The sequence below is a fragment of the Cibotium barometz genome, chromosome 55 (genome assembly GCF_041138505.1).
Source record: "Cibotium barometz isolate CiBa-2024 chromosome 55, ASM4113850v1, whole genome shotgun sequence".
NCBI classification, from domain to species: Eukaryota; Viridiplantae; Streptophyta; class Polypodiopsida; order Cyatheales; family Cibotiaceae; genus Cibotium; species Cibotium barometz.
Window position 1 is genome coordinate 22038334 of NC_141100.1, and position 13954 is coordinate 22052287.

Consider the following 13954-nt stretch of genomic DNA (forward strand, 5'->3'; position numbering starts at 1 on the left):
ATCTGTTGTTGCAAAGCAGTTTATCAATAGTACCACCATATGTGCGTAGACACTATACCACATCTTCGTTTGCAAGATGTTTAAAAGTTTCTTGGAAGGACTCAAGAATATAACATATGATATTAAACACGGTCTAGATTTGTTCTTGGACCTATGACACTAGCGGGTAGTCCGCTTGAGTAGAGTTTTTGAGGACAAAAACCTTTCTTGAGGGAAAGGAGGGATATCCTCAAATATCACATAATCTCGAATAGTTGTGTGAGTCCAGACAATACTTGAAGGGATGTGTCTGGTAATAGCAACAAAGAGTTGTAAGTGATTGGATGTAATTCCAGACACCCGTAGTGGTGCAAGAATCCTTATCAAACATCTCCACATACTATATGGTCTGCCCGCATATATAGTATGGCATAAGAGATAGGAAGTTTGATTGTTATATTTGAAGGGAAATCTTCAAAAGTTACATTTACTCTGAGTTAGAGTGGAGTTTAACCATCCGTAGATTGATGGTAGTTAGAAACTCAACAAGATTCTAGAGCATATGCTTGTCAAAGATGTTACTCTAAGAGAGAAAGTATCTCTCAACTTTGGAACTAATCCTTGTGATGCGTGATTAGATTGGCTCTAGTTTATTTCTCCTATGGCCGTAGAGCTTTTCAAGGAGAAGTTTTAACAAGTTGGTGATGCAACATGGTAGCGTAGTCTACAAATATCTAGTAGCATAGTCTAAGAACTTGCACTACTAGAGTGCTCTCCAGTACATTAGCTTCTGTGCTAATGACATAATGCAAAATCAAGGCATGAAATTTGCCTTGGGGTTTTGGTTGAAATACCAAATCACGGCTTGCATGAGTACTACTAGACATTTGCTTACCAATGACTTCCCCAATTAATGGCACGTCGGATTGCCCGTAGTGGCGGTCGAGCTCGACCGGACACGTGGGAGAAATATGCTAATTACTCCATTGACGACGGGTACTTACTTTACAAGGGTAGAGTATGTGTACCAACTATTGGTGACTTTTGGGCCCAAATTCTTAAAGAAAGTCATGATAGTCCAAGTGCGGGTCATCCTGGGATTCAGAAGACCTATGCACTAGTAAAAAGACAGTTTTATTGGCCTAGTTTGTTTAAGAACGTCTAGACTTATGTGCTGAAATGCAGTAAGTGCCAGGTCAATAAACATGAACGTCTTAAGGTTGGAGGACTACTCCATCAGCTGGAGATTCCTCAAGGGAAATGGAAAATCATTTCCATGGATTTCATTACCGGTTTACCCAAGACGAGTCGAGGGAATGACTCGGTGTGGGTGGTAGTGGACAGGACTAAAATGGCAAAGTTTATTACCACGAAGAAAACTGTAAAAATGCCAGAGTTGGCAAAACTCTTTATTGAACATCTCTACAAGCTATATGGCCTACCCGCGGATATAGTGTCGGATATAGATAGAAAGTTCAACAGTCATTTTTGGAGGGAAATCTTCAAAAAGTTGGATACTACTCTGAGTATGAGTACGGCAGATCATCCGGAGTCTGATGGTCAAACTGAAAGAGTTAACCAAATTCTAGAGGATATGTTGCGTTCTTATGTTAGTAAGAAGCAATCTAATTGGGAAGAGTACTTGCCCTTATTGGAGTTTGCCTATAACAGCTCCAAACACTCAGCAACTGGATTTACACCATTCATGTTAATGTATGGATTCCAGCCGAGATCTTCGATGGCTGTAGGCCTAGAAAAGGGAAGATTCAATCTGTCAAGGATTTCCTTGAAGATATGAATGATATGCTCAGAGCCGCACATGAGAGCATTCGTAGCGCTCAAAATCGCACTAAAACTTATGCGGATAAAGGACAAAGAAAGGTGACCTTTGCAGAAGGTGACTTTGTATTCCTCAAGGTTCCTGCGCAGTCAGAAACCATGAAAACGGGAAAGTGTGATAAACTTTCTCCGAGATATTGTGGTCCTTTTAAAATCCTTAAGAAGATTGGGGACGTAGCATATAAACTTGAGTTACCGGAGAGTTCTCAAGTCCATCCTGTCTTCCATGTCAGTAAACTGAAGAAATCAGTTCACGGGTTAGAGAACGCAGTTTCTCCAGAGATTTTGGTGGACTTGATAGAGCCACCAAAGATACCACATGAACCTGAAAAGATTCTAGAGTATCGTGACAGACAAACTCGACATAAAGTGTACCAGGAGGTACTTGTTAAATGGACAGATAGGGATGAAGAGGCAACCTCGGAACGCCGTAGTGCAATTTCCAAAAGGTTTCCCCAGTTTGTTTTCGAGGACGAAAACTCTTCTTAAGGGGGGGGTAATGTCACGTAGGCTGTAATGCCTGTGGTGACCGACGGCAGACCAGATGGCCATGTCCGAGGTTCAGTGGGAGAGGGTGCCCATGCGGAGTCATGGGCGGCCAGGCTAGTGTGGACGGCAGGCCACACACTATATAGCCTGGGGGATGAGGGGCAATCCTCATTCTTCCTCTATGGTGGCTGGGTGGTGAGCCAGAGGCCGTCCCCTCTTGTGGTAACGCCCGTATAGCGGCGTTACGGGAATGTAACACATAAGCTTCTTTTGATAAAATTCACTTATTCCTAATTGTTTTACCATGTGGGGTGATAGAAAACTATGGATGCTTCTCGGGTCAATCAACAATTGAAATACACTATTCACAATCTTGATAGGAATTTTAATAATTTAAGCTCGATTTTTGGCCTTACTTGCATGAACAACAACATTGACATATGCATATTCTTCCAATCTCCTCGGCCACAGTTGGTGGAGCTGCTTTTCCTCTTGTCCCATGAGCGTTGTCATTACTTGAAAATCCATGTACATTCTCTTGCACATTTTGCATTGTTTTCTGATCTTTTGTAGTTAATCCCTCACGTTCTTCATGTGATGCTAGTTTGTTTTTGCACTCATAAGTTCTATGACCCTTTTGTAAACAACAAAAACATAGGCCTTCATGCCACGCCTTTTCTACCGTCTCTGGGGACAAATATGTGAAAGGATGGTTACCATTCTTTTTCTCACCATTCTACATTCTCTTATTCTCCATAAAATTTTCCTTCTCATCATAAAATGGATTTGACCTCTTTCTTTTATTTCCAAGGCTTTCCTCATTCTTTCCATCTGTTCATATGTCATGGCATGCAGCACAGTATCTTGGACTGTAGTTGGCTTGTTCGAAAATAAGCTACTCAATCCACGCTTTTGCTTCTTCACTCCTCTTCCCCTTTCCATTAAAGGTTAGTAATGACCTTTTCTTTGTAACTTGTTTGAGGAAAAAATCATCTACATGTCCCAATTTAAGTCCTATTCCCATCGTAGTTTTCATGGCCTACATTGTATCCTACAACTCCTTAATAGCTCGATGTACTGAAAGATCAAACCCAACCTATGCAACAACTCTTGGTTGTGGGATTATAGGAACTTCACCATGTTCTTCTTGTTACTCATCAAAATTTCTTTCTCCTTGCCCTTCTCGTTGACCCTGACTATCATTGAAATTTAGACGATCTTGCATTTCTCCATCTTCTCGGTCACCCCTATCTTCTTCATTCAAATCCATGCAAGCTCGAGTGCGCATGGCTCTCATTTTTTCCTCCAATTCTTGATTCCTATCAATAATAAGTCTGATAACTTCCTCTAGAGATACACCCACATAATCCTTGTAAAAGCTCCTCTTCTTGCCTTGGGTTGACTACTACTGAATTTGTTTGATGTGTAGCCATCTTGTGACTATACAACAAAATTGCAAAAAAAAAACTCAAGAAAAAGAAACTCCTGGATATATCACAAAAATCAAAAATAATATTAGTCATCCAAGACCTTCAACATCCACAATAGTCAAGTGTGGATTCCCCAACCTAGGCTCTGATACCAACTGTAATGTACCCATATTTTGTTCCATGATATATGCACAAATTTTCTCAAATTTACAGAAAATTCACATCACCCTTTAGAGAAAGAAGAGATTTTTTTTTTAAGTCTGTCAATCCAAAATCACATAATAATCTCCAATACAAATACTAAAAATAAAAGAGAGAATCACCAACAAAAAGATCTAGCCAATGTAGGGCTTTTCTGCGACGCCCGTCCACCCAACCTCCATGCTGGACGTCCCACAGCTATCCCGGGTATGCCTCTTTCTGAATCTCATCCTCTCTAGGTTCTCCCACATGGCTCCTAGAGGGCATAAATCTTGTTCTCTGTCCACCATTCTCTATCTAAGGTGGCCAGCCCGAATCTCAAAATCTCTCTCTCTCTCTCTCTCTCTCTCTCTCTCTCTCTCTCTCTCTCTCTCTCTCTCTCTCTCTCTTTCCTGCACAGAAATCACCTCAAGGCTATGGAAGAATAGCCCAAAAAAATTAGCCCATGAGAATTAATAGATTATCATGCCCAAAAACAATAAATATAGAAGTCCTCTCTAAAAACATGATCTTTAACCAAAATAGAGATGATACGTTTTTGTTTTTTAACACTAGAAAGTGGTGTCGGATTTGTTTCACAAATACCGACCAAATCATGCGGAATCTGCAAATGGTCCGAACACAAACTTTGTTCCTGATGATCTAACTTTTTTTAATACTTCTCTCTGACAAATAAAGTTATCTACCCCCTCATGTAAAGCTATTACTAAAAATTAAGGGTCAATTCGGTGTTTGGGCCCTATTTCGGGCACTCGTTGCGGCGGCTATATTTACTATATGTAAACCCCCATATGAGTTTTCTTTAGTCTAAACTAATCACTATGACCCTCTTATACATTATCTAACATGGCTAAGCATAGAATAGAAATCACTTACAAATGACAGCACAAAACAAGCATAAAAAATCCCCAAAATTGAGCAAAAATTGACCTCTCTAAAATTACTCAATTTGTGACCAAAATTAATATTTTGTGTCCTCCAAGTATTCCCACTTTTCAACATTAAATGTAGATGCTAAAAAAAGTACACATGAGTACATTACACCAACCAACCATAGAGGGGAATGTGGATAACTCCACTCCCGAGCACTTATAGGGGCCTGCTTGCCCGATCGCCCAAGTGCTTTGACTTGGGCGCCCTCACCCCTAGACCCCGGATGCACGTGTCATCTGCACTCCAACGTTTGGGCTCCACATCCGATCAAGCTCCCACACGCCATTACAGGCTACATGACACATAATCTAAGAGAAACCCTCTCATAAAAAGAGGTTAGTTGCCTTAAAGTAACTAAGCAAGCAAATATTATGATCTAATTATGGATTGATAGTAAAAACTATTGCATAAGCAATTGTTTAACAACTCAAGGAAAAATGAATGGAGGTGTAATGCATGTGGTACTGATATGGTGTACTGTTATTATATAGCTCACATCAAGCATCCGGAGTAGATCAAGCACATACCAAGAACATCACTTTTCAAATTTCTATGTGGATTGGAAATGAGCTAAAGAGGTCTTATAAAATCATGTTTTTTGATGCAATTGAAGCCATTAAAATGTTTAGGTATCATTTCTCCATTCTCATAGCAAGTCTTATAGCAGCTTGATTTGATATATAACCCTATCAAATCATCAATTTATTCTCTGTTTTCATAACAAAAAACTATCTACAAACACATACTAAATAATGCTTAACTATAGTGTTCATATAAACCATTGAGGGTTTAAATCTCTGAATGGGGTGTTTTTAATACTCTATTTTTCATCATATTATCACTATAACATCCTTTGGAAACTCAAATCACTAATCCAAAACATGGTAATTTTTTACATTTTAGTTTAAAATCATATTAATATATATAATTAGTGAAATTTAGGCTTCAATTGGTTATATTATACTCATATAAGGGTAGACATTGGCCTTGAAATCATTCAAGTTGTAAAATCATATTAATATATATAATTAGTGAAATTTAGGCTTCAATTGGTCATATTATGGTCATATAAGGGTAGACACTGGCCTTGACATCATTCAAGTTCTAAGCCATGAGATTAATAATAGAGAAGTTCATGGGAGAGGGTTTCCATACATGGCCAGTAAAAATCGAGTATCTACTCATGAGAGATAGTTTGTGGGGTATTGTAAATAGGAGAGATGAGTGCCTTGAGTCCAGAGTTGAGATAAATAGATGGAAGAGTAGAGATAAATAGATGGAAGAGTAGAGATTAAAAAAACATTATCCATCATTGCATTGAGATCTGCTTTAACTATGTAATCTTCTTTCATTGCATCTACTTAGTCTCTTTCAGTAGTTCATCAGTGTACTTCGCTATGTGTTGCACGTGGAAGTGCATCATGCGACTGGCGATCCTGCATATTGGGCGATCTTGCATATTAGGCATCCAAGCATTGCAGGATCCATCCTAATTAACATTATATATATATGCCTGTCAATTACATTCAAGATCCTAACGGATTGTTAATTACAAAGTAGTGGGTACATGTGTAGCTGCCCAGCGGTGGCATTATGGTCAGCCATGTGGTTGGACTAGCGTTACCGGAGTTCCTTAAGGGGTTGGCAGTGGTCCAATCACCTTCATGAGGTTCGGCAACACTTTGGGTCTAAGGGTAGATCCCACACGAATCAACAATGAGAAAGAGCTCTATGATGTGATTCATGCTTTAAAGAAGTGGCTTCATTATATAAATGGTGTCAAATTTGAAAATACTAACTGATCTAAAAGTATCAAATAAATTGAGTTTTACTTAATTTTGTGAGTTCTTAGAGTCCATTTTGAGTAGATGTGAACATACCAAAATTGACTCTTTAGGGTTAGAAAATGGTTAGAAAGATGGGTCTCATAGGAGAAGCATTAAGGATGAATGCAAACAAAGATGCTTTCCGGAAAGGAAATGAAGTTGCATTGAGGATGGGTGCAAATAAGGAAGAACTACATAAAAGTGATGAGGGAGGACTCAAAGGGCAAAAGTATACCATTGAAGATGGGTTTTTGATCTATAAAAGGTAGAGCATGTATAACAAGACATCATCAGATGCACCAACTTCTTTATGAGCATCATCATAATCCAAAGCATTGGACACCCTTAAATAAAATACATAAGACCTATGCTCTTCTTAAGACGCAATTTTTCTGGCCATGTACAAGGACGCCCAAGATTATGTATTAAAGTGCTTTAAATGTCAAGTGGTGATGAAGACAAAAAATCTTTAAGTAGGTAGGCTATTGAATCCATTCGAGATCCCAAATGGCAGATGTGCAAGAGCATTTCCATGGATTTTTTTATTAGAGGACTATCCACAACACAAGAGGACATGACTCTGTATGGGTGGTAGTTGATCGCTTGAGAAAAATGGGTCACTTTATTCCAAATAGAAAACATGTAAAGCCTCTCGAGTTAGCTCGTCTATTTGTGGAGTGCATATGTAAACTTTCTAGACTACAAGCCGCCGTCGGTATTGTTAGTGATCAAGATAGTAAGTTTGATAGTCACTTTTGGAGGGCTACAAGGTTCTATATACACATGATTGAACATCAGTAGATGGATGCCCAAATTGAGAGGGTCAATCAAAAAATCATTAAGGATATGCTTCACACTTATGATAATAAAAGGAAAACTATTCGGAAAAATTATTTATCAATATATTGGAGTTTGTCTATAATAGTGCAAACATTCAACTATGGGCTTTAGTCAATTTATGATGATGTCTTGATGTCAAGCTAGAGCTCCAATAGTGATTTGATTAGAAAAAAAAAGAAGGTATAATCAGCTAAGGACTTTCTTGATAACATGAACCAAATGATTAAACTGGTTCAAGACAACATTATACTGGACTCCATGTCCCCCACACAGCAGCATCCTGAAACTGCTATGCTTCCTTTTAACCCAGGCCTCACGACAACAGCACAAAAATTTCAGGTGGGCTCTCCCAAAAAAAACTTAAAAAGGTAACAAAGTGCAATCTTGAGTCCATAACAGTAAACTCACAAAGCTTCACATCACCAACTCCATCATGCATAGCATAGTACTGCTTGCTATGATATTCCGAAAAAAGATTCTTCAGTGCCCAAGAGTAGGTGCAGAATATTCATCTTACAGGACAAATCTTCATGGATAAACACTTTCCCAGAGGTGAAGGACAGTATGAAGTGTACTTATGAGATCACACATGCGGACATCCACAGGTAGCTGGTTGGGCAACTGCACTGCTCCGGATACAAGTGAATTACATACACAAGCATATAACATGTGCAAGGTACTCTTTACAGACACTACCTACTTATGCAACTTTAGTTGGAGCTAGGTAATCCAACAACTCCACCTGGCCCGATGTATGCATGCAAAAGGAAGCAGCCTTCCACTGCATCTCATGACTTTGTCAGATCAAACCAAACTCAGGTTGATGATTCCATCTACCTTGTTAAGGCTGCATGAACCAATTGAAATGCCATACCTTCAACCACCACAAGCATAGTCATTTACTGCTATTAAGTACAATCCATCCAAACCTTACAAGGAGTAACCTTCTGCTGCAGAAACACTGGGATATACAAAAGATTCTCCAAGTACGGAGCCTTCACGTTACCAAGCACATTATCAATACAGCAAAGGCCACCACTAATAATCTCACAGATTGAAGGCAGGGTACTTTGTGATAATAGCCATCAAATCTGACTCTCTAGCTAAAACATGGAAAGCCCTAATTTCTATGTACAATCCCCTAGCAGCACATGCTGATGAGACCATAAAGGAAATCTTTAACAATAAAGGCAAACAGATCTCGTATAGAAGGTCAAAAAGCTTCATGAAGTCTTTCCTTGGCCACTTTTTTAATGATGATTTTCATGGAGTTAGTTTGAAGATAGCATTGTTTTGATAGGCTGATATACCTCTGTCGCTCACTGCAATGCTGCTTCAAAGCCAATAGCCTGCCTTCGATCAAGTTTCTACCATCTTGCTCTTGTAAATGTGACACCCTCTCTGTGACATTCATCTGTCTAAAGCTTAATCAAGCATAGAATGAGTTGATGGGAATTTCCCATTACTTCCAACTGTGCTCAAACCACCGAACTTCTTAGGTGCATCCAAACCATCAAGAGCATGATTGGTTTTGTCAGAAACTACACCAACGTTGTCACGCTGATCTTTTGCAGAGGTATCTTTCCTTTCTTTTGAACCTCCCTTACCCACTGGTGCATGATCCAACATCTTCGCACCAACACTGATTTGCTCTTCCGCAAAAACGTCACCAATGTTACCTGCAGGAGGCCGTCTCAGCTTTCCACCGCTTCGTTGCTCAAATTGTGACTTCATCTCCTCCATGGCTTTTTTGAGAACCTGGTTTTCAGCATATAACAGCTGGAGCTGGCGCTTCATAGAACCACACAGAGCTGCAACAGGAGATAGTTCTCGAATTTCTTCGTCTTGAGCCAATAGTTGCAACTGCCCCACTTCAGAGAAGCTAGCCTGATTACATGTTTCTGAGAAAGAACCTGGAGTCACAAGGCTAATCTTTTGCAGGTACAGGTATGGAAGTTTGATACTTGCCAAATTACTCTCCCACCCTCGCATCAAATCACAATGAACCTTCACACCCCATCGAATGTTCAGAGCAGCTTGCTTTCCCAGGGGCAGACTGCTGTGAGCGTGCAAACTCCAACCCCTGATGCTTTCATCAACCCCTACACGCCATGGCACAGGGACTGATTCACCATTATTGTGCACCATCTCTGTCTCATGTTCATTCAGCAAAGATCCACCACCAACAGAAGCAGAAAGAGGACTCTCTAAGTCAGAGTGATTGTCTTTGAAGCTGTCAAAATTCGGGTTCCTGTCATCATAGATTTTCCTGTTGCTGTGATCAAAGCTGTCAATCTTGACATAATCGCTTCCCCAGTTATCAACTATCTCAGTCTCAGCTGAAATGCCACTGTGACCCTTGCGAAAAGATGGGTGGTGGTATGGCAAAGGAGTGAACAGGGAGCTTTTCTCAAGCTTCAGAGGGGTGATGGCGTGTGCATCGTCAAAAGTACCATGCATGTCCTTGTGTACAGCATCATACGCATCATCAAAGGTGCTCGGGCGGCTTTCATCAACAGGGGCCATGGGCTTGCGAGCAGTGTCTGCAGGCAAACCATGGCTATGGCTGTGGCTGTGGCTGTGGCTGTGGCTGTGGCTGTGGCCACGGCCTTCTTCAATGGATTTGTAAGCACCTGCAGGCAAACCAAGGCTCACAGGCTTTGCCATCTTTCTGAGGCTAAAATCCCCGAGTCGCGGCTTGACATGCAAGGTGAAGAAGGGGCCTGAAGAAACCCAAGGAAATCTGAGCTCCACCGAGATGCAGAGGGCAGCTGAGCTGGGGGGACCCCACGGCCCGATGCCTGCTTTGAGGACTAGGGAGAGGGGAGACGATGGGAGGTTAGGCTGATAGGCGATCTTCACAGAGGGATAAGCTTCAGAGGGGGTTCCAAGATGCACGGCCAGATCCTGGTTATCCCCTAAGGCGATCCCAGATGTCAAAGGGAAACCGGCCAGAGTGACAGGAAACTTCATCCTGATGAGGGGACTCTTCTCTTCTCTGAACGTCACTGAGGCCTTCATGGTCTCTCTTCTCTTCTCAGCAGAAAAACATACAGCACAGATCTTTGACCAGAGAACGCACCTGATGCTTGCCAACTCCTCCTTCTTCTGCTTGCCTCTTACTTGAGCTCTGCTCAGACTATAGGTTTCTTGCCTTCTGGCTTCCTTATCGCCGCAGCAAGTCGCGCCAAAGGCTTCATCATAGATGTTGAATACCCCTTTGATCAGAGAGGGCACCTGATGCTTGCCTCCTCCTTCTTCTTCTTCTGCTTGCCTCTTGCTTGAGCTCTGCTCAGACTGTAGGTTTCTTGCCTTCTGGCTTCTTCATCGCCGCAGCAAGCCGGCCCACAGGTTTCGCCGAAGACGATGATTACCCCGTTGGCCCATTTCGCCATAGCCGCCCTTCCTCAAGCTCGAAATGACCGCCAAAAGAAATTCTTCATGTTAAGAGACCTTAATCAAAAAGAGGAGAACAATTATCCTTTCAAGTATTAAAGTACTGCCCCTTTAGCCTCCCGAATATAATAAATGCTGGTTTGTTATTAATTAATTAGTCGACTGGGGCATTTGAAGGTAAACCTTAATAATAATGGCATTAGATTTTATAAGGTCGAATACTATGGGTGGTGAAGGTTCTAGATATTCTGGATGCTTCTAACCGACTCCTATTGCACTTATAAATAGCGTAGTGGAAGTTTGGGTGGATGGGGCCATTTGGCTCCGTGAGAGAGAGAGAGAGAGAGAGAGAGAGAGGCAGAGAAACGTGATCCACGCGAGAGGAGAGGTTTAAACGATCTAAAGCGAGAGAGAGAGAGAGAGAGAGAGAGAGAGAAAGAGAGAGACGATGTTAGCGATTCAAATTGAGAGAGACGATGTTTGGTGCAGTTTGAATTAAGAGAGAGGTGATGTCTGCAATATGAATTGAGAGAGAGAGAGAGAGACGACGTCCCCGAATATGTTCCAAAATGTTGTTTGCGCCTTGTATTAATTAATTATTATTATTTGGGGACCAATAAATATACAAAAGGAAGCTTTTTGCATCAAACTGACACCAAAAGTCAACATCATATCCCTACCCTTACATCTGTAATCACTTTTGTTTAGCAATTCACATAACAAATTCCATCTATCCTCTTCCATTACAAAAGAAGATTGTTCCCAAGACACCTGATAATTCAGCGCATCACTCGTCCTTGACCAGATCTTGATAGTGGGTCTTGTCCCCCCACTGGATTCTCTATGAAAGCCACAAAGGTATGGTCTATCTGCTTCTCTTTATCTTTTAGTCTTGGGACCAAGCTTCACTTGCTTTGGGCTTCACCTCCAAAGAAATTTGTATCAAGCCAACTACAAATTAGAGATCAATAGTCAGTTGATGCCATTATGCATTCTCTGTAACACCAAATCCAGACCCTCAATCTCTAACCTATTTACAGAGATCATAGATCTACACATATACATACATTTATGCATCATTCCTGTCGTCACATCAAGGCCAACTTCCTTTACATTCTGAAACACAATATAGTTCCTAGAGATCCAAATCTCCCTTAGCCAACAAGCTCTAATTATATTGAATAGCAAATCTGCACCCTCTGCACTAACAGCCCATTTGCCAAAAATCCAGTAAAAATAATGGCATAGTGGTTCTCTTTACTACGTAAGTATCTTCACCTGCTATGGTGGTAGTGTTGCAGTACATTTCTATAAATCCAACAAGTATCTAAATTAAATCAATACTTAGATCCCAACAAATACATCTACCAATTGTTTCACTATAAGCACAACGGCATTACAATTACATCAACTCACATGGGTATATGCCTCTATATGGATTAACTAACTTGTCGATAGTTGTTCAAGTCAAGGGCTTACCTTAGCCTTGCCAAATCATGTGTCATTGGGTCTTGCCTTCAAGCCATAATTGTGAGTCCCTAATGTGGGTGCACTAGTTCATCTGTTGCATCCTCACTCCATTGTCACACCACCAAAATGCTCCTTTGCTAACCGGGTAAAGGAAAAGCTCTCTTTGCCTAGATGGAGGAAAAAAGAGTTGGCCTTCGTGGTGGTTCTCTATCACAAAAGGAAGGGAAGAAGAAGCTAATAGAGGGAACAACCTACAAGAAAACCTATTTAAGTAAGCAACCATCTAGCATGCAAGAATCTAATAGCATACTTGCAAGCAAGAATAGAGAAGTAGAGAGCTCACAAGTATTCTATTGTTGCAAAGAGATGAATGTGTATTTCTTATCAAATTTGACTTATATATAGGTGACTAGTGTTCACACCAAACCGGATAAAACTTAAAAATAGTATCGGGCCACTGGGTCTAGTCAAAAGCAAGTATGTACACGAAGTTAGTGAATTCTCTATTTAGCATTAAGCTCATCGTAAGGCCGCTTTATATGCTCTAAGATAGGTGCCCATTTGAGTAGGTAAGATGGCAAAGCATCTTCTGGTAGGTCGGATGAGTGAAACCATGTTAGCCTATGAAGTGGTTAAAATACCCCCCTTCCTAATAGTGACCCATATTAGCGACTACGTCCTCATGTTAACATTCCCCCCTTCTTAATAGTGGCTGCGTTCTCATGTCACCCATGTTAGTGTCGATGGTGACACTACTACCATATCGGAGAGGTGTTAATGGTCCAGGATACTACATTGCTACTATGTTGTCAAGTTGGTCTGCAAGGTTAAGTGGTATGGCTCGAGACCACTCACAACCCAAATGTAGGGCCTATTATTAGTGATAAGCTTTAGGTAGCCCTAGTGGTAGGCAGCTTATGGAGGTGGCATGAAAGGCATATGAGATATAGAAGTTCTTCACGTGGGGAATACTTGAGTTATGGAAGTGTCTTGTACCCTTCAAGTGGGTGGTAAGCAACCCATGCTCAACAGGACCACCAAAGCATCATGAGCCAAAGCCAAGAATCTTATTTGTAACAACTTCTACAATGGGTCTCATGAGAGAGAATAGAAGGAATGCTAAGTGAGGAAGTGGGGGTTAACATACTTAGGAGAATAGAGGGATCCCAGTAGGAGAAGTATCTGAGAATCGCCTAAGGCAATATGAGATTTGGGTGTTCATGTAAGCATGCCATGTGTACTATCCGAGTTGATAATGCAATGGTCAATCAAGGTGTATGTTACATTGTGTTGTTAAGTTCATTTAACTAATTCTGCATGTATCCTTCTACAAGTAGTGTTCTTTTTGAAAGGTGATCTGCACTCTAATTTTTTGAATTACTAGTCTACACATTAGCTGTCTATATTAACTTCTGGATGTTCCCCAAAAACACAGTCGGTATGGGCAATTTCTACCCCTCTTACTCTATTGGGCATAGTCGGATAGCCAGGCTAGGCAATGCCAACTATGTAATCTAGAACCACTAAAGTTTTGAGTCTTGACGGGACGAC

The 13954-nt window shown here is 40.9% G+C and overlaps 1 protein-coding gene across 1 annotated transcript; it reads right to left on the bottom strand.

Moving 5' to 3' along the window:
• Positions 1-8416: 8416 nt before the first annotated feature.
• LOC147607509 (uncharacterized) lies at positions 8417-11032 on the bottom strand. The gene has a single exon (XM_086790224.1). It carries the CDS (start codon positions 10556-10558, stop codon positions 8963-8965), a length of 1596 nt encoding a protein of 531 aa, XP_086646350.1. The 5' UTR covers positions 10559-11032; the 3' UTR covers positions 8417-8962.
• Between the last annotated feature and the right edge of the window lie 2922 nt (positions 11033-13954).